At 40.3% G+C, this 19,847-nt stretch overlaps 1 protein-coding gene and 1 pseudogene across 1 annotated transcript in view; one reads left to right on the top strand and one right to left on the bottom strand.

Annotated features, from left to right (window-relative positions):
- Positions 1 to 16,750, bottom strand: part of TERB2 (telomere repeat binding bouquet formation protein 2) — a 27,603-nt gene extending 10,853 nt beyond the window's left edge. Inside the window, exons 1-5 of the mRNA XM_008052868.1 lie at positions 16,684 to 16,750; positions 16,481 to 16,562; positions 14,024 to 14,163; positions 11,066 to 11,127; positions 7,877 to 7,962 (exon numbers count right to left, since the gene is read on the bottom strand). Of these exons, the coding sequence (XP_008051059.1) occupies positions 7,877 to 7,962; positions 11,066 to 11,127; positions 14,024 to 14,163; positions 16,481 to 16,562; positions 16,684 to 16,747 (434 nt within the window). The 5' untranslated portion in view covers positions 16,748 to 16,750. The remainder of the gene's footprint in view (positions 1 to 7,876; positions 7,963 to 11,065; positions 11,128 to 14,023; positions 14,164 to 16,480; positions 16,563 to 16,683) is intronic.
- On the top strand, positions 1,696 to 3,059 carry LOC103254881 (annotated as a pseudogene).
- Positions 16,751 to 19,847: the final 3,097 nt, after the last annotated feature.

The following is a 19,847-nucleotide window of genomic DNA, read 5'->3' as shown; positions in this document are numbered from 1 at the left end:
CACTGCACTCCAGTCTGGGTGACAGAGTAAGACTCCAACTCAAAAAAAAAAAAAATAAAATAAAATAAAATACATAAATATATAAAGGAATATTCTATTGATGAAAAATCGATCCACACATATTTGTATATTTTTAAAATGACACAGAAATCACACATCAATAACAAATAGATTATTTTTTTTAAGTCTGGTGGTAATTTATATGGTAATTTTATATGTAAAAATAAGTTTAAATCTTCACCTCATACCATACACCAAATAAATATCTGCAGATTTAAAAACTCATTTGATCTCTGAGTGAGAAAGTGCTTTTTTGAACAAAGATGCAACAGAAAAAAGTATAAAGAAAAAGTGTTCCGTTTAATAATGTAAAAATAAAAAACATAAATCTCAAGAAAACTACATGCCAAACTGAGAAAACAATTTGACAAATTAGCAGAAAGATGATTAAATAAATTATTAAATAAAAAATGTCTGATAAGATGATAAGAAAAACAGTAACACTCCCGACTATAGAAAAATGGAATGCTGGGCATGGTAGTTCATGCCAGCAATCCCAGCATTTTGGGAGGCGAAGGCAATAGGATTGCTTAAGTCCAGGGTTCAAGAACAACCTGGGCAACTTGGTGAGATGTCATCTCTACAATAAATCAAAAAATTAGCTGGGTATGATGGTGCACCTGTGATTCCAGCTACTTGGAAGGCTGAGGCAGAAGGATCACCTGAGCCCAGAAGGGTGAAGTTGCAGTGGCAGTGAGCGTGCCACTGCATTCCAGTCAGAGTGACAGAAAGAGACTTCTACTCAAAAAAAAAAAAAAAAAGAGAGAAAAGATGAAAAAAAAACCCAAAAAATAACAACAAATAAAACAAGCCCAGAAAAGGAAATACATAATGCTAGCAAGCAAATGCAAAAAGGTTCAAAGAAAGATGCTAATTAAAACAAGATGACATTTTTCATCTATTAAATTAGCACAAGAAGCCGGGCTCAGTGGCTCATCTGTAATCCCGCGCCTTTGGGAGGCTGAGGTGGGTGGACTGCCTGAGCCCGAGGGTTCGAGACCCGCCTGGGCAACTTGGCAAGACCTCATCTCTACAATAAATCAAAAATTAGCCGGGTGTGGTAGTGCGTGCCTGTAGTTCCAGCTACTTGGAAGGCTGAGGCGGAAGGATCGCTGGAGCCCAGCAGGTCGAGGCTGCAGTGGCCGGGAGCCGCCACTGCACTCCAGTCTGGGCGACAGAGTGAGACTCCAACTCAAAAAAATAAATAAATAAATAAATTAGCACAAGACATTAATACTCAATATACTGGTAAGGATGTGGTGAGACCAACACTGATAATGATTTAAATTTGCACTTTTGGGGGAAGAAACTAGCAATATGCATGATGACCTTTTAGCATATTCATACCAAGAGCCAAGGCAGAAGAAATGGGAATCCCTCTGCTGAGCCCAGTGCGGCTGGCTTCTGAAGGTAGGCTGTAGTGTCCTCAAGAAAATCAGAAGCCTGTGGTGATTCCTGGCAACCCAGTTTGTTTTTGGTCAGTTTCCAAACCCTAGAGCATGGAAACTTGGGGATGGCTCTAAGTGGACTAGCTTTGGGATGTTATGGATGCATTAGTAGAAGATACCTGCATTCTGAGTCATGAAAAAGCCCATAGAAGAGATTCAGTAACTCCAGTTTCAATATATTCAGAAGATGAGTCTGTTGCTTCCCATTTTGCCTTTGTCATTGTATATGAAGACATCAACATTGACTTTAGGATTCAGAGAAAAAGAATTCTTTATTACAGAAAAGAGTAAGATTTTTAGAAGAAAAGCTTCTAGGAGCTCAGTTAGATGAAGAAACAAGTTTTGTAGGATGAGAATAAGTAAATAAGGCCTATTATGGTTTTCAAGAGGTTCACATTGATAGAGATAATATGAAAAGCAAATGAATAAACGATGAAAATGAATAAACAACTCTGAATCTTTGAAAGTATTAGATGAATAGCTATAATCTAAAGAACTCCAGCTAAGGACAGAGGCGGAAACTCAGCAGGTGATGAGGAATTTCAATGCACTTTCATCAAACTGAGAGGTGGAAAAGTTGAGCTGTGACCTAAAGATCCATGGTTTGGAACAAGAGCTGGAAAGGATAAGTAAATAATACAGCAATCTCAAAATAGAACTACAAAAAGCTAAACAAATGGATTCATATCAGAAAGATATGAAGAGCAGAGATCTCCAAAGAACAATAATTTCAAGTGGGCCGAGCATGTGGCTCACGCCTGTAATCCCAGCACTTTGGGAGGCCAAGGTGAGAGGACTGCCTGAGCCCACGGGTTTAAGACCAGCCTGGGCAACTTGGCGAGACCTCATTTCTACAATACATCAAAAAATTAGCAGGGCATGGTGGCGTGTGCCTGTAATTCCAGCTACTTGGAAGGCTGAGGCAAAAGGATCACCTGAACCCCAGCAGGTCCAGGCTGCAGTGGACATTAGCGTGCCACTGCACTCCAACCTGGGTGACAGAGTGAGACTCTGACTCAAAAAAAAAAAAAAATTCAAGTGATAATTGCAGAATGAATATCGGGAACTGAAGAGAGAAAACCCTAATTTACATGTAGTGATTCAAGTACAAACTGAACTACTAAGAAAACTGAAAAGCCAAACTGCAATCAAGAAAGGCTGCACCCCAGTCAGATGCATTGAAGATCTTGAGAAACACAACACAAAACTGCGCTTGATAAATTTTACTGCAATATATACAAGACCTTCCCCCTCTGTCATCAAATATCAAATAGCACAGCTCTTTGTTATACTACATCTTTCTCTCTACCAGGAGATATAAGGTTTTGTCAGAGAAAAAAGTCCTCCAATCATGGACAGATAATGAGAGATTCATTATTAATGAGAACACAACTCTTATGACAGATATTCTCTGGAGAATCATTTTTGGGTATTCTCAAGCCCTCCTTAATCAAATGAGACAGCACTGAAGAAACTAAAAGTAAAGTTTTGCCTTCATTCAACCTGCCACCACTGTATTACTTGAACCACCATAGTCAAAACTGTCTTTAGAAGACTTAATTCTGAATTCATCATGGGAACACTTTGTCTCTCAGTGGTTCTCCCAATAAATTATTTAACAAACTGAAAGTGGATTTAGATTAAAATTTTGTAGAGTTCTTCAGTACATACATTTGAACATGCTGTATGATATACGAGGAGGGACCCCAAAAAAATGGAATTTTTTTTTCTGGAGGATAGGTCCCTTGTAGTACAGGCTTCCCCCACTAGGTAAATGGCCTAGAAACCCACTGGCATCAGTGTACTAGCTAGCATTGCTGTGAGAGGCTGCATTTGGCTTCAGTGAATTTTAGAGATTCAATGTATTTGCCCATTTCATGATGGTTGATTTATGAGTGCACTTGCTCACACTGTGCTGATTGTTCAGCAGTTTTTGACCAAAAACAGTAAGACCCCCATGCCTGCCTTCCCTATTCACCCAATCTCACTCCAAGTTACTTTTTTGTTTGTTTGTTTGACCAGATGAAAGAAGTCCTCAAAGTCCATGCCGAAATGGAAGAGGTGGAAAAAAAAAAAAAAAGGCATAAGCACTAAAAGGCAAAATTGACAAGTTCAAAAACTGTTTTGAGCAATGGAAAAAGAATCTCGATAGGTGTATTACATCAAATGGAGAGTACTTTGAAGGTGACTGAAGTTTAAACATGTAAGAATAAATACACAATGCTTTGTAAATAAATTCTGGGTTTTTGAAAATCTTCCCTCCTACAGTTGATTTTCCAGTATGAAAGAATACCCTCTAGCTCCATATTCTAAGAATCAGATATATACTACTATACTAATTAATGAATAAACTGAAAGTATGTTTGAGAAATAAATTTTTATCTGTTTATATCATAAATTTCACATCCAAGAATTTACATGAAGAAAATAGTTGAAAAGTAGAGCCAGATTTTTTTTCTAGAAAGATGTCATAATAGTAACAAATTGACAATAAAATAAATAACAGAAGAAGATGCTTAACAAACAATAAAATGGAATACCATATACAGTCATTATACATCATAAAATCAAAGATTTTTCAACAGGGGAACATACCCATAGAAGATTAACTGCAAAATGGTCAGGTATGGTAACTCACGTCTGTAATTCCAGTACTTTGGTAGGCCAAAGTGGGAGTACTGCTTGAGCCCAGGAGTTCGAGACCAGCCTAGGCAACATAGCAAGACCTCATCTCTACAAAAAAATTAAAAAGTTAGCCAGGTGTGGAGGCGTGCGCCTATAGTCCCAGCTACTTGGGAGGCTAGGGCTGGAGGATCTCTTGAGCCCAGGAGTTTGAGGTTGTGGTGAGCCATGATCGGCCACAGCATTCCATCCTGGATAACAGAGTGAGACTCTGACTCAAAAAAAAAAAAAAAAAAAATCAAATAGAAAAGAGACTATATATGCAGTATGAGTTCAATCCTATTAAATATGAGTATATGTACAAAACTGGTGAGAAATGTACTATTGTGGATGATGGTTATCTCTGAGTGGTGAGGTTGCTGTAATTTAAATTTTGCTTTTTTCCTGTATTTTCCATTTTGACTAATTATATGCATTGGCATTTATAATAATAAAGTAATTAAAAACAAGAACAACAAAAATTCATGAAATTTTCAGATTAGGAAGGAAAAATAGCACAGTCACTAAAGTATGGACTCTAGGGCTGGGTGTGGTGGCTCAGACCTGTAATCCCAACAGTTTGGGAGACCAAGGTGAGAGGATTGCCTAAGACCAGGGGTTCAAGATCAGCCTAGGCAACTTGGTGAGACCTTGTCTCTACAGTAAATCAAAAAATTAGTCGGGTGTGGTGGCACACTCCTGTGGTTCCTGCTAATTGGAAGGCTAACGTGGAAGGATTGCCTGTGCCCAACAGGTCGAGGCTGTAGTGGCTGTGAGTGTGCCATTGCGCTCCAGCCTAGACGACAGAGTGAGACTCCAACTCGAAAAAAAAAAAAGTGTGGACTTTGGGTCAGCTAGACTCGGTTTTAAATTTAGCTCTATTCCTTGAATAACATTGGGTAAATTACTTGACTCTCTGAAACTATTTTATCTATCTTAAGAGGTTGTGAGAATCAAATGAGATACTGTGGACTCCTTAGCTCATAAGTGTCTTGTAATTAGCATATGTTCAGTAATAGCTCAGCACTTAGTAAGTGTTCAGATTAGGAAGGAAAAATAGCACAGTCACTAAAGTATGGACTCTGGGGCTGGGTGCGGTGACTCAAACCTGTAATCCCAACAGTTTGGGAGACCAAGGTGAGAGGATTGCCTAAGACCAGGGGTTCAAGACCAGCCTGGGCAACTTGATGAGACCTTATCTCTACAGTAAATCAAAAAATTAGCCGGGTGTGGTGGCACACTCCTGTGGTTCCTGCTAATTGGAAGGCTAACGTGGAAGAATTGCCTGAGCTCAACAGGTCGAGGCTGTAGTGGCTGTGAGTGTGCCATTGTACTCCAGCCTAGACGACAGAGTGAGACTCCAACTCAAAAAAAAAAAAAAAAAGTGTGGACTTTGGGTCAGCTAGACTCGGTTTTTTTTTTTTTTGAGTTGCAGTCTCACTCTGTCGCCCAGACTGGAGTGCAGTGGCTGCTCTCGGCTACCGCAGCCTCGAACTGCTGGGCTCCGGCGATCCATGCGCTACCACGCCCGGCTGATTTTTTTATTTATTGTAGAGATGAGGTCTCACTGTCCAGGCAGGTCTCGAACCCGTGGGCTCAGGCAATCCACTCACTTCAGCCTCCCAAAGTAGACTCGGTTTTAAATTTAGCTTCATTCCTTGAATAACATTGGGTAAATTACTTGGCTCTCTGAAACTATTTTATCTATCTTAAGAGGTTGTGAGAATCAAATGAGATACTGTGGACTCCTTAGCTCATAAGTGTCTTGTAATTAGCATATGTTCAGTAATAGCTCACTTAGTAAGTGTTCAGTGTCTCTAGCAGTATGCCAATAAGACAAATGTTTCTATGGTTAGGGTAAGGGTATATTTTAATCTGTGTTCACACTGCACCCTCTGGTGGTTTCACAAAGAAAGGCTCTAGGCAGCTACCTAAGCTTTATACATATTAGTATATCTGGTTATTATTGGATTGAACAGTTTTCTCAGATTTGTGATGCCTCTTTACATATTAAGGAAATTGGCATTTGTGGGAGAAAAACTTAAAATTTAAAAAAGCATATCAATTAAATCTTTTTTTTTTTTTTAGTCAGGTTCTTACTGTCGCCCAGGTTGAAGTGCAGTGGCACAATCACAGCTCACAACCTCAAACTCCTGGGCTCAAGTGATCCTCCCACCTTAGCCTCCTGAGTAGCTGGGACGACAGGCATGCACCACCAAACCCTGCTAATTTTTTGATTTGTTGTAGAGACAAGGCCTCGCTATGTTTCCCAGACTGGTCTTGAACTCCTGGGCTCAAGCAATCTTCCTGCATCAGCCTCTCAAAGTGCTAGGAATACAGGTGTGAGCCACCACACCTAGTCTAAATAATTTATTTTTATATTGAAGCAATATAACCTACTATGTGATCATTTTCATTTCAACAGCTAAATACCAGACTGCAAGGTCCCCCAGTTCTTCTCACCCCCACTCCTGGCTTTCTTTCTATGCCCTGATCAAAAATCAGAGTGCCTTAACTGTCCTGTGACGCATCCAGATGCAGGTTTTTGCCATCAGGCTTGAACCTAAACCCTGGCCTTGAGCACTTTCAGCCACTGATAAAGGTATCTAAATTGCTGCCCAAGACACTGAAAGAAACACCCAGTCCTGAGCCAATCTGCTTAAACCTTCATATAAACTCCATATCCCTGACCCCCTTGTTATGGATATACCTAGGTAGAACACCACTTTTCTCATGCTGTTGGTTGTGAGGATTGCTTCAGAACTCTACAGTTCCCCTAATAAATGCTTTAGACTGATCACCCTGAGGTTCATCCCAACAGTCCCATCTCAGGATGGTTTGGGACACTCCCTTATGGGAACTCCCTTGTTGCCAAGTTTGGGCTGACTCCAGCTGCTGGTTTGGTGGGACAAAACACAGACTTTTGAATGACCAGTGTTTCCCATGAATATTTGAAACCCACCGAATAGGAAAATACACAACTAGGACTAGATCATGTATAAGGCTGCAATGAGGAAGGAGAGCCTAAAATGATAGCAAGTCCAAGTTTGTTTTTTTACTTCTTTATTTTATTTTTATTTTTTCAGAGTCAAGGGCTCACTCTGTTGCCCAGGCTGAAATGCACTGATGCATTCATGGCTTACTGCAACCTCCAACTCCTCAGCTCAAATGATTCTCCCCCATCAGTCTCCCAAGTAGCTGGGTTTACAAGTGTGCACAGTTATCCTGATTTTCTCTTTAAATTTGATTTCTTAAACTAAAGCAACATATTACAAACAATCTGGAAAGAAGGGGGAAAATCACTCATAACTTTTCATTCTAATAAAATTACTGCCAACATTTAGTGTAGTTCCTTTCTATTAAAAAAATTATATTTTAAAAATGATTTAATTTGTCACAATATACATAAAATCCTTGTTTCCTTTCTGCAGGGAAAGTATAACATAGTAGTAAAATGTATGGGCTGTGGAATTAGACTGACCCAGTTCAGAACCTGCTTCTCCCTCATTTAATAAAAGTTTGTATGACTTCAGGAAAATTACTTAATCTTTCTAATCCTATATCTCATTTCTGTATAATGGGAATGGTGATAATGACAGCAACAATCTCATAGGAAGACTGTCAAAATTAAATGAGATAAGTACACAATCAGTACTCAAACACATCTACATTGAACTGAATATCAGTGGAGTTTATGCATTCAATACCTTTTGGATAACTCTCTTTTGTGCTCTGTTGCTGGTTCACTGCTTTCTCTCAGGTTCTTTATTTCATTTGGTGTTACTTCATCATGCTGTAGATAGCAAAAGAAATCACATTTTAAAAAATCAGCATACCAATGATCTGATCAGTAATGTTCTTTTAAAAAGCATATTGGATATATATGTCAAGAGGCATAAAATGTTTATATATTTCAGTCTATTCAATCTAATTTGGTAGGGAAAACTTACAAAATTTTATACACACATTCATATAACTATATTATGTATTCTTTGAGGTACATAAAGAAAGAAGACCAGAATTTTAAAAATACCAGCTATGGTTGTGTTAGTAAGTAAAACTTTGACTGATTTTATTCTCTTTTCAATTTTTGAAATTTTCTCTAATGTGGTCATGTTACTTTTTATTTATATAAAATAAGTAAACCAAAAGGTTACTAATTTAAACTTTTTTTTTTTCAGTCAGGGTCTCACTCTGTCACCTAGTGTGGAGTGCAGTGGCTAACCACAGCCTCCAACTCCTGGGGTCAAGCAAGTCTCCCTCCTCAACCTCCTGAGAAGCTGAGACCACAGGCACATGCCACCATGCCCGGCTAATTATTTGAATTTCTGTAGATACGAGGTCTCGCTATATTGTACTATGTGGTGGTGCTTGCTTGCAGTCCAAGCTAGTTGGAAGGCTGAGGCAGAAGGATCCTCTGAGCCCAGCAGGTCGAGATTGTGGTAGTCATGATTGTGCCACTGCACTCCAGTCTGGGTGATAGAGACTCGAACTCACAAGAAAAGAAAAGAAAAATGTAAAACTTACCAAAAGGTTAAAGAATAGTACAATAAATACTATACACTTTTCATCTAAATTCACAAAGTCTTAACATTTTCAACACCTTGAGTGTCTTCTATTTTTGCTGAGCCATTTGAAAACATTTGCAGATATTATGACATTTCTACTTTTTAATACCTGGCATGCATTTTTCTTAAAAAATACATCCTCTTATACTTACATAATACTTATACAATACCCTATCACTCTTAAGAAAATTAAACTTAATTCAATATCATCTAATATACAGTCCATTGTTAAATTTTCCCAACAGCCCTCAAAATGTCTTTTATACCTTTTTTGGTTAAAAAAAAAATCCAGGATCCAATCAGTTTATTTATACATCACATTTAATTTGTTATGTCTCTTAATCTAGAACAGTTCCCTTGCCTTTTTTTTTTTTTAAGAGTCAGAGTCACACTCTGTTGCCTAGGCTGGAGTGCAGTGGCATGCTCATGGCCACCACAGCCTTGATCTGCTGGACTCATGTGGTCCTTCCACCTTAGCCTTCAAGTAGCTGGAACCACAGGCATGCACCACCACACCCAGCTAATTTTTTGATTTATTGTAAAGATGAGGTCTCACCAAGTTGCCCAAGCTGGTCTTGAACCCCTGGGCTCATTCAATCCTCTCGCCTCCACCTCCCAAAGTGCTGGGATTACAGGCATGAACCACCGCACCCAGCTGCCTTTTTTTTTTTTTTTAATGACAGTAACAGGCCACTTAGCTGTGTTGTGGTATAGTCCATATTCTTTATCTGTCTGAATGTTAAGTCATAATTAGATTCTGTTTAACATTTTGAACAAGAATATTACAGAGACAATATTGTGTACTCATTATATCACATCAGACCGAACATAATGAAAGGTTGCTCCAATATTGTTGATGCTAAATTTGATCAGTTGGTTAAGAACTGTTGATGCTAAATTTGGTCAGTTGGTTAAGGTAGTGTCTGCCAGATCTCTCCATTATAAAGGTACATTGTTTACCTTGGTAATTAATACGCAGTCTATGGGTAATAATTAGAGGTCATGATTTTAGCATCCATTAATGACCCTTGTCTAAATCAATTATTATATTGCAGGTTGTAAATGGAGACTTTCTATTCTATCATCTATCTATTTATCTTTTTAGAGACAAGGTCTCACACTGGTACAGTAGCATGATGGTAGCTCATTGTAACCCGAAACTCCTAGACTTGAATGATCCTCCTGCCTTAGCCTCCCAAGTAGCTAGGACTACAGGTGCACACCACCATGTCCAATTAATTATTTATTTATGTTTTTATATGTTTTTTTTATGTTTGTTTATTTTTTTGTATGTTGCCCAAGCTGGTGTTAAACTCCTGGCCTCAAGCAGTCCTTCCAAGGTGCTGGGTTTATAGGAATATGCCACTGTGCTCGGTCTATTCTTTCTATATTAGCTGCTATTCTTCTGTAAAGGAAGATTTTCCTCATCTTCCTTCTTTTCTTCCCTCCTTCCTTTCTTCCTTCTGTTCTTCCTTTTGAGCATTGCTATGGACTAACGGGTTCTTTTTACGTAATGTATTATAATCCATTACTGTCATTATTCTTTCTAATGCTCAAATCATCCCAAATTTGACTACTGCATACAGATTTTGAAGTCAGTCAAAAGCATAGGTAAATTTGAGGCAGGATGGCAAAAGCTATCAGTCAATTTCCGGTATTGTACTCATTTACTGAGGGATGTTATTCAAAACATTTAACAAATGGCACATCACTGGAATTAATCAGTCAGAATCTACATTGACAGTAAAGTACTGGTAAATACCATGCACCCACTACTCCCTTATATTACTGACAGAAGCCTAGACCACAGAGTGAGACCTCGTCTTCATAAAAAAATAAAAACACTAGCCAGGCATGGTGGTGCACAAAAAAATAAAAACACTAGCTGGTCCTGGTGGCACATGCCTGTCTGTAGTCCTGACAACTCAGGAGGCTGAGGTCCAAGGACTACCTGAGCCCAGGAGGTCAAGGCTGCAGTGAGCCTTGATTGTGCCACCACACTCCAGCATGGGCAACATGAGATCCCCAATTCAAAAAAACCAAACATATATGTATACATACACACACACACAAACATCCAAACACATATACATTACTGACAGAAGCAAATTTTCAAGTTTCTTATGTGAATAATTTTATCTATACATACAAAAATGCCTCAGTTTTACTAATGTACTACTGTAAAGACAATTCCAAACCAAATATTAATAAAAGCAAGCCCTTTAAATTCCTTAATCTGGCTCATTTGTGCTAACATGTCACAAGTAAACATTTTAAAGATTATATTGCTTTCAGAAATTTTTCAACTAAGTACTTTAATTAACTCACCTCTTCTATCAGAAAATGTTGGTCTTGTTCCCAAATAAAACAACCAATTTTTCTTCTTATTTCTGTGGTGAGAAAAAACAAATCTGATACTATTTTTAAAGTAATTTTGTAGACTTCTGAATTTTGCTTAAAGTGTCAAATTTCTAGGTCAACGTTATTCTATTTGCATCAAAATCACCTAAGATACTTGTTAAAATGCAGATTCCTATTGAATCTGATCATTGAGGAGGTCAGGAATTTGCATTTCTAACAAACTCCCCAGATGATTCCAATATATATGATAATCACTGTTGTCGACATTTTCTGCTAGAATATATATGTATACACACACACACACACATATATGCCTAATAAAAACTCTGACATCTAAGGAAGGCCCTGACATCGGTGTGTGTGTGTGTGTGTGTGTGTGTGTGTGTGTGTATACTAAACACTTGAAATGTGTGGTCAGTCCAAATTGAGATATGCTGCAAATATAAACACTGGATTTTGAAGACTTAATATCAAAACAAACTCAATAATTTTCAATATTGATTATATATTAAAATAATACTTTGTATACATTAGTTAAATAAAAATATATTCTTAAAATTAATTTTACCTATTTCTTTTTATCTTTTCTTTTTTATTTTAGAGAGGGAGGTCTCACTACATTACCCAGGCTAGAGTGTGGTGGTTATTCACTGGTGTGATCATAATGCACTATACCCTCAAACTCCTGGACTCAAGAGATCCTCCCATCTGCCTCCTGAGTAGCTAGGATTATAGGTGCACACCACCTCACTCAGCTATTTTTATTTTATTAGTGTGGCTACTAGAGAATTTAAAATTCATATGTGGCTCATATTTGCATCTCATATTTCTGTTAGACAATACTGCTCTAGGCAGAAAAATATGTATAATTTTTTAAAAAGGAGCTTGCTTTCATTTCAAACAGATTTTTAAAATATTTAAATAAATGTTAATATAAGATACTAAACTCAGAGATTGGATAGGAATGATAATTTAAAATCAGATTGGCTGAGCGCGGTGGCTTAGCCTATAATCCCAGAACTTTGGGAAGCCAAGGCAAGAGGATTGTCTGAGCCCGGGAGTTCAAGACCAGCCTGGGTAACTTGGTGAGACCTTGTCTTGACAATAAAACACAAAATCTAGCTGGGCATGGTGGTGTACATCCGTAATTACAGTTACTTGGAAGGCTGAGGTGGAAGGATCACCTGAGCCCAGCAGCTCGAGGCTGCAGTGGCCATGAGCATGCAATTGCATTCCAGCCTGGACGACAAAGAGTGAGACTCCAACTCAAATTAAAAAATCATTGTAATTGTATAATATAAATTTCTTTTCTTTTTTTTTTTGAGTTGGAGTCTCACTGTCACCCAGACTGGAGTGCAGTGGCCGCTCCCGGCCACCGCTGCCTCGACCTGCTGGGCTCCAGCGATCCTTCCGCCTCAGCCTTTCAAGTAGCTGGAACTACAGGCGTGCGCTACCACACCCGGCTAATTTTTTTGATTTATTGTAGAAATGAGGTCTTGCCAAGTTGCCCAGGAGGGTCTCGAACCCGCGGGCTCATGCAATTCACTTACCTCGGCCTCCCAAGGCGCGGGATTATAGACTGAGCCACCGAGCCCGGCCCAATATAAGTTTCTTGAAGGTTGTTATTCACTGACTGGCACAAAGTTTTTTAATAAATCAATTCTCCCATCCAGTAATTAATTTATGTAACCACTTAGTTTAGTGTTATAAATTATACTTAGGTCTCATCAGGACATCAACTATGGTAGGAACCCAATATCTTGGGAATCTAAGATCTCTTGTATATAATTTCCAAGTTTTTTGTCTTATTTTCTTTTTAATACTCTCCTTACTGGGAATTCATACTCTGCTTCAATCTGTCTTCCTGAAGATGAACATAGATCTATTGGGTAAATAAGCTACACATAGACCAGGTACAGTGGCTCATGTCTGTAATTACCCCAGCACTCTAGAAGGCTGAGATGAGAGGATTGCTTGAGCCCAGAAGTTCGAGACCAGTCTAGACAACATAGCAAGATGTAGTCTCTACAAAAATCAGAAAAATTAGCCAGGTATGGTGGCACATGCCAGTAGTCTCAGCTACAGGGGAGGCTGAGAAGGGAGGATCACTTAAGCCCAAGATGTTGGAGGCTGCAGTAAGACGTGATCATGCCACTATACTCCAGAATGGGTGACAAAGACCAAGACTCAAAAAAAAAAAAGAATTGGGTAATAACGTAAAACCTACAAAAAGGGGATAAAGTTAGCCCAGAAAAGATAGGTAGGATTTGAACAGAAGAACAAGATAAGAAAGGGTGTTCCAAGCAGGAAAAACTAAAATAACTCATCTCAGAAGCAGTTTCTTTATTTACTAACTCTTTCTACTTCATAGGGTGGCTGGAAAAAAATGTGAACGTACTTTCAAATGTATAAGGAAAAATCAAATATATGGATTTATTATCATAACCAATCCTTAAATATCTTAAGGAAAAAATAGAAAAATAATGAAGATTCAAAACTAGCAAAGAATACATTTATTAAATGTTCACCACATGTCAGACACCTTAATATATTATCTTATTTTATCCTCAAAACAACTTGGGAAAAGTTAAGTAACTTGGTGAAGATCACAAAACTAGCAAGAGTTGGGTCCTAACCCATGAGTGCTATGAGGGCAAGATCTGAGTCTGTCTTATTCATTAGTGAATCCCTAGCACCTGGGTTGAAATCTGGCCCACAGGAAGAGCTCAATGAATGTGTGAATGAGCAATAAACAAAAAAAGCCAGAATATAAACTCAAGGCAATCTAATTCAAAATCCATGCTTTTTCCACTTATGTTAAATAGATACAAAACTCAAAAATCTCTTATTGAGAACAAAATAAGTAAAACTGAACTTGGCTATCTAACAGGGATTAGCTGGATTTGTTGAATGACCTTTGCTAACCTTTTTGCAGGCATGCAGGAGGAAGAATGAAATGACCCAAAGCCACTGTGTTTTTTATTTCAGTATTAGCTACTGCAGAGAGATAGTAGGCATGAAAAACTGTAGCATTATCTTCTATGTAATCAAGGCTCTGATATATTCTAGGAGAAAGAAAGGAAATAATTTAGGTTATGAAACAAAAATGTATAGAACCTTTTAAAAGAATTAATAAATGACAGTAAATAGAGGACACAACATTAAAAGATTTTTTAACCAACTTATGTTGGTTCTTTTTTTCTGTCAAAGAAGTAAAAACATATGACATAAGATATTACTAGTTTTGGGAGCCTAAATCTAGGCAAATCAATCTCCGCTTTAGAGGCTCGTTTAATGATTATATGAATTAGGAAGCTTGACCTAAAATGGTTCTGTTTACTGATTATCAACAGCAGCCTATGAGTTTTATCCATAGTCACTGTTATAAAGAGGGATCATTTAAACCTGGGGTGGGGGTGGGGGTGGGCATCACATATAGAAAACAACATTTTTCTTATAAGAAGGGCATTGCAGGAAAAAAGAAAGGCATGCATGCATGAAGGCCCCATAATGGCAATTCAGGTTGACTGGCTATGGAAGGTATGAGAAAAACTGGGAAATAAACAAAGTAGGGGCTAGCCAAGACCCAAATCAGCAGGTAATAAGGAGGGAAGGGAGGGAGAAAGAGAGGGTGTTAGGGACATGACACAATCTCTGCTTTGTAAATGAAATCTGAAAGCCATGTGAAGGGAAGTCTCGGGGACAGATTCAAGGCAGGGTAATCTCTTAGAACGTCGCTGGACAGGCCATTGCCTTACTAAGCTATGGCCTGGCCATGTGTTCTTTGAGAGCTATGGCCAGGCCATGTTTTCCTAAGCTTTGACCTCCTCCCCTATCTTGGGGAGGTGAATCTCCTCTCTCTCTCTCTCTCTCTCATTTACTTTCTAAATAAACTATGATTTCCAATCTAACAAAAAAAAAGTCGCTGGACAAAAGGTCATCAAAGTGCTACTAATTTAGTGGCAGTGAGAATAAAGAACAGTTACCAGGACCCAGTTCATGGTATTTGACCCTGAATGACTGATGGGGTAGGGTTGTTATTGAAAAGAGACTACACAGTAGCTGGTGCAGGTATGAGGGGTAATCAAGAGATTTGGTTTAGACATTGACTATGAGAGGCCCTCAAGTCACCGCACAGAGGTGAGAGAGAGGCAGCTGGAAATACAAGCCTGGAATTCCAGAAGAGACCAGTGGAAAGTCATGACACTACAGTGTAAAGGAAAGAAATGTTGTCTATTTTTCCTCACATCTAGGACTGAAAACCTGCTGGCTTCCAATCTGACCCTAATATAGATAGATAGATTAGATAGATAGATAGATAGATAGATAGATAGATAGATAGATAGCTTCCAATCTGACCCTAATATAGATAGATTAGATAGATAGATAGATAGATAGATAGATAGATAGTGTGTGTGTGTGTGTGTGTGTGTACACGTGAGGAGCAACCAAAAAAAAAAAAACCCCGGGAATTATCTTTTGGAGAGCTGGCCCCTTGTTGTACAAGCTTTCCCCCTAGGTTAAGTGTTCTAGGAACCCACCGGCATCAGTGTACCAACTATCGTTGTTGAGAAAGGCTGCATTCAGCTTCACTGAATTTTTTAGATCCCTTCAACGCGTTTGCCCATTTCATGATGGGTGATTTACCAGGGCACCTGCCCACACAGAACTGAATGTTCAGCAGTTTTTGACCCACAACGGCATGACCTCCCGTGCCCCACCCTCCCTATTCACCCGATCTCACCCCGAATGACTTTATTTTTTGCGTTTCCCTGGATGAAAAAAGTCCTCAAAGGGAACTGTTTTGCCAATGTGTAAGAGGTGAAACAAAAACAAACAAACACATAGGCAGAAGCACTGAAAATCATGGAAACTGACGAGTTCAAAAACTGCTGAGCGGTAGAAAAAGCAGCTAGGTAGGTGTACTGCAGCACACGGAGAGTACTTTGAAGGTGACATGTAAGAATAAATACACAATTTTTCACAAATAAATTCCGGGCTTTTGGGGGCCCCCCTCAAATACATATCGGGGCCTCACTCTGTCGCCAGGGGCTAGAGAGCAGTGGCGTGATCACAGCTCACCGCAGCCTCGACCTCCAGGGCTCAGGCATCCACTCGCCTCAGTCTCCCGAGTAGCTGGGACTAGAGGCCACCACGCCCGGCTGACTTTTTCACTTTTCGAAGAGACGGGGTCCCCGTTCCCCAGGCTGGTCTCGAACTCTTGGGCTCCAGCAAACCTCCCGCCTCAGCCTCCCGAAGTGCTGGGATTACAGGCTGAGCCACCGCGCCCGGCCTGCCACCAGTATTCATTCGCGGGCTGTAACCCGTCCCCAACTCCAGGCTCCTCGTGACGCAGGGGCGCAGCCGGCGGCCCTCGGGTACCTCTGCGTGTCTGGGTGCGAGGCGTCGCAGCTGAACAAGAAGTCGGCGGCCTGCGGGTCACTGAGCGTCCCCCCTTCGGCCACTGTAGAGGCAAGAGCGCAGGGTGAGCCTAGCAAGTGCCCTAGAGCCAAGACATCGGAGCGAGGAGGGGGTCCCCGGGGTCCCCGCCCCACCGCACCCGCCGCTTCCGCCCCGCTTCCCACCCCAGAACTGCCTCAGCTCTTGGCCAACGCTGCCGCAGAACCAACCGCGCCGCCCTTGAAACATGGCGCCGCCTCGCTCGGAAGGCGGGAGGGGCTGAGGTCGCTGATTGGTCCCAGGTCCGCAGCCGAGCTCGATGATTGGCTCCTGGGAGCAGGGGGCGGGAGAGGCTGAGGCATCGGAAGAGGGATGGCCGCCGCCGGACTGGGCGGACCCGTTCTCGGATCTTTCGGAGACCTCCCAGCCCTACCCCTCAGAGGAGGAGGGCCCCGAGTTGGTGAGTTTTAAACTCGAGGTGTGAACAGGGTTACTGAGTGCTGTGTTGGCCCAGCAGAGGCGCGGGTTCTGTAGCGTCAAGTGTTATATTGAAGCAAAACTCTTGTCATCTATAAACGCTTCAACTTTGAATCTCTGGAGAAATGAGAAGTTTTTAAAAAAGACGCAACCACGACCGGGTGTGGTGGCTCACGCCTGTAATTCCAGGCCTTTGGGAGGCTGAGGCGAGAGGATAGCTTGAGCCCAGAAGTTTGAGACCAGCCTAGGCAACTTAGCGAGACTTCGACTCTACAAAAATCACAAAAATTAGCCGGGCATGGTGGTGGTGCCAGCGGTCCCAGTTACTCGAACGGCTGAGGCGGGAGGGTCTCCTGAGCCCAGAAGGTCGAATTATCATGTTTTTCTTTTTTCTTTTTTTTTGAGTTGAAGTCTCACTCTGTCGCCCAGGCTGGAGTATAGTGGCATGCTCAAGGCCACTGCAGCCTCGACCTGCTGGGCTCAGGCGATCCTTCCGCCTCAGCCTTTCAAGTATCTGGACTACAGGCACGCCGCCACCACGCCTGGCTAATTTTTAAAAATTTATTGTAGAGATGCGGCCTCACCAAGTTGCTCAGGCTGGTGCTCAAACCCGTGGGCTCAGGCAGTCCTCTCACCTCAGCCTCCCAAAGTGCTGGGATTATAGGTGTGAGTCACCGAGCATGGCCATGTTTTTCTTTTAAAGATACCCCCTCGGGGTGGGATTAGCAGTTAAGGGAAACTGCTAGGGGAGGGAGGGGCCCTCATCAACAAGGGTACCTGCCTAATCAACGTTTGTATAGCTAACCCTGAATTGTACCCCACATCTTTATAATAAAAATTAAAATAAAGGTCCCCCCCTTACATACTTGTAATAGATTTTTCTGTGTTGGGTCCTTTTAACCTAAAATTTCAAAATAAATTATTGATATAAAGTCGTTCGCAAATCATTTATTATTATTATTATATTATTTTAATTTAAAGACAAGAGTCTCACTCTGTCTCCCAGGCTAGAGTGCAGTAGCATGATCACTGCTCACTGCAGCCTCAGGCTATCCTCCCTCCTCAGCCTCCTGAGTAGCTGGGACTATAGGCGCATGCCAACATGCCCAGCTAATTTTTAAAATTTTTTGTAGAAATGAGGTCTCCCTATGTTCCCCAGGTGAGTCTCCAGCTCATGGTCTTAAGCAGTCCTATTGCCTTGACTTCCCAAAGTGCTGGGATTACCAAGTGCAAGCCACTGCACCCAGCCACTTTTATTATCTTATTTAATGTCTGTAGGCTCTCTAGTCATGGTACTTTTTTCATTTCTGAGACTAATTATTTGTACCTTTTCTCTTTGTTTACTAGTCATACCAAAGTTCTGTCAATTTTATTAGCCTTTACAAAGAACACACTTCTTGTTTTGTTGACATTCTCCTTATATATTTCTTTTCTCTATCAATAATTTTAGCTCTTTATAATTTCCTTCTAGTTTCTTTGGTTTTAAATTGCTGTTCTTTTTTCTAATTTCTTGAAATAGATTATTGGTTTTCATCCTTTATTTTTCTAATATGTGCATATAAGGCAATAAACATCCTTCTAAACTGTATGTCACATATTTTTGAGATATCACTTGTTATTATTGTTCAATTCAAAATATTTTCAGATTTCCAGTATGAGATTTTTTGACTCATAGATTACATGAAATATTTTTAAATTTCCAAATACATATGATTTTTGGTTCTCTTGTTACTGGTTTCTTATTTTAATTCATTAAAGTCAAATAATATGGTTTGTGTGATTATAACCCTTTGAAATTTTTAGACATTTTCCTTAAGTATATGGTTATTGTCCTTAACCTAAAAGAATGCGCTAGCTGGGCATGATGGCTTAAACCTGTAATCCTAGCACTTTGGGAGGCCAAGGCGAGAGGATTACCTGAACCCATGGGTTCGAGACCAGCCTGGGCAACTTGGCAAGACCTCGTCTTTACAATTAATCAAAAAATTAGCCGGGCATGGTGGTGTGTGCCTGTAGTTCCAGCTACTTGGAAGGTTAAGGCAGAAGGATTGCCTAAGCCCAGCAGGTCAAGGCTGTGGTGGCCGTGAGCGGTGTGGCAATGCACTCCAACCTGGGCAAAAGAGCGAGATGCTGACTCAAAAAGAAAAGAAAAGAAAAGAATGCTCTGAAATTGTTGAAAGTTCTGGGATGTTGGGTACAGTCTTCTGCATATGTTCATTGGATCAAGTTTGTTAATCGTCTTGTCTGATTCTTCTGTCAATTCCTGAGAAAGCCATGTAAAAATCTCATACTTTATTTGTGGGTTTATTAATTTCTTCTGTAGGTCTATTAATTTCTGGTTTATATATGTTGGCATTACATTGTTAGGTACAGTTCATGCAAATGTATACTTATTATCACTTTCTAGTTGATTGAACCATTAAGAATATATATATGAGCCAGGCTCGGTGGCTCAGCCTGTAATCCCAGCGCTTTGGGAGGCTGAGGTGAGTGGATTGCCTGAGCCTGCGGGTTCGAGACCCGGCTGGGCAACTTGGTGAGACTTCATCTCTACAATAGTTCCAGCTACTTGGAAGGCTGAGGCGGAAGGATCGCTGGAGCCCAGCAGGTCGAGGCTGCGGTGGCCGGGAGTGTGCCACTGCACTCCAGTCTGTGTGACAGAGTGAGACTCCAACTAAAAAAAAAAAAAAGAATGTAAATATGAAAGGTAAAGTTTTAAAACATGGAATAAAACACAGGCAAATATCTTTCTGGCCTCAAGATAGGGAAGAATTTTTTTAAATGAGACACAAGTTTTAGCCATGACATAAATGTGACTGCATTAAAATGGCAAACTTTTCTTCATTGAAGTCTCCATAATTAGAGCGAAAAC

The sequence above is a fragment of the Carlito syrichta genome, unplaced genomic scaffold (genome assembly GCF_000164805.1).
Source record: "Carlito syrichta isolate Samal-C Ts95f unplaced genomic scaffold, Tarsius_syrichta-2.0.1 Scaffold287601, whole genome shotgun sequence".
In the NCBI taxonomy this organism is placed as follows: Eukaryota; Metazoa; Chordata; class Mammalia; order Primates; family Tarsiidae; genus Carlito; species Carlito syrichta.
Note: the sequence above shows the minus strand (reverse complement) of the source record. Positions and strands in the feature narration are given on the sequence as shown.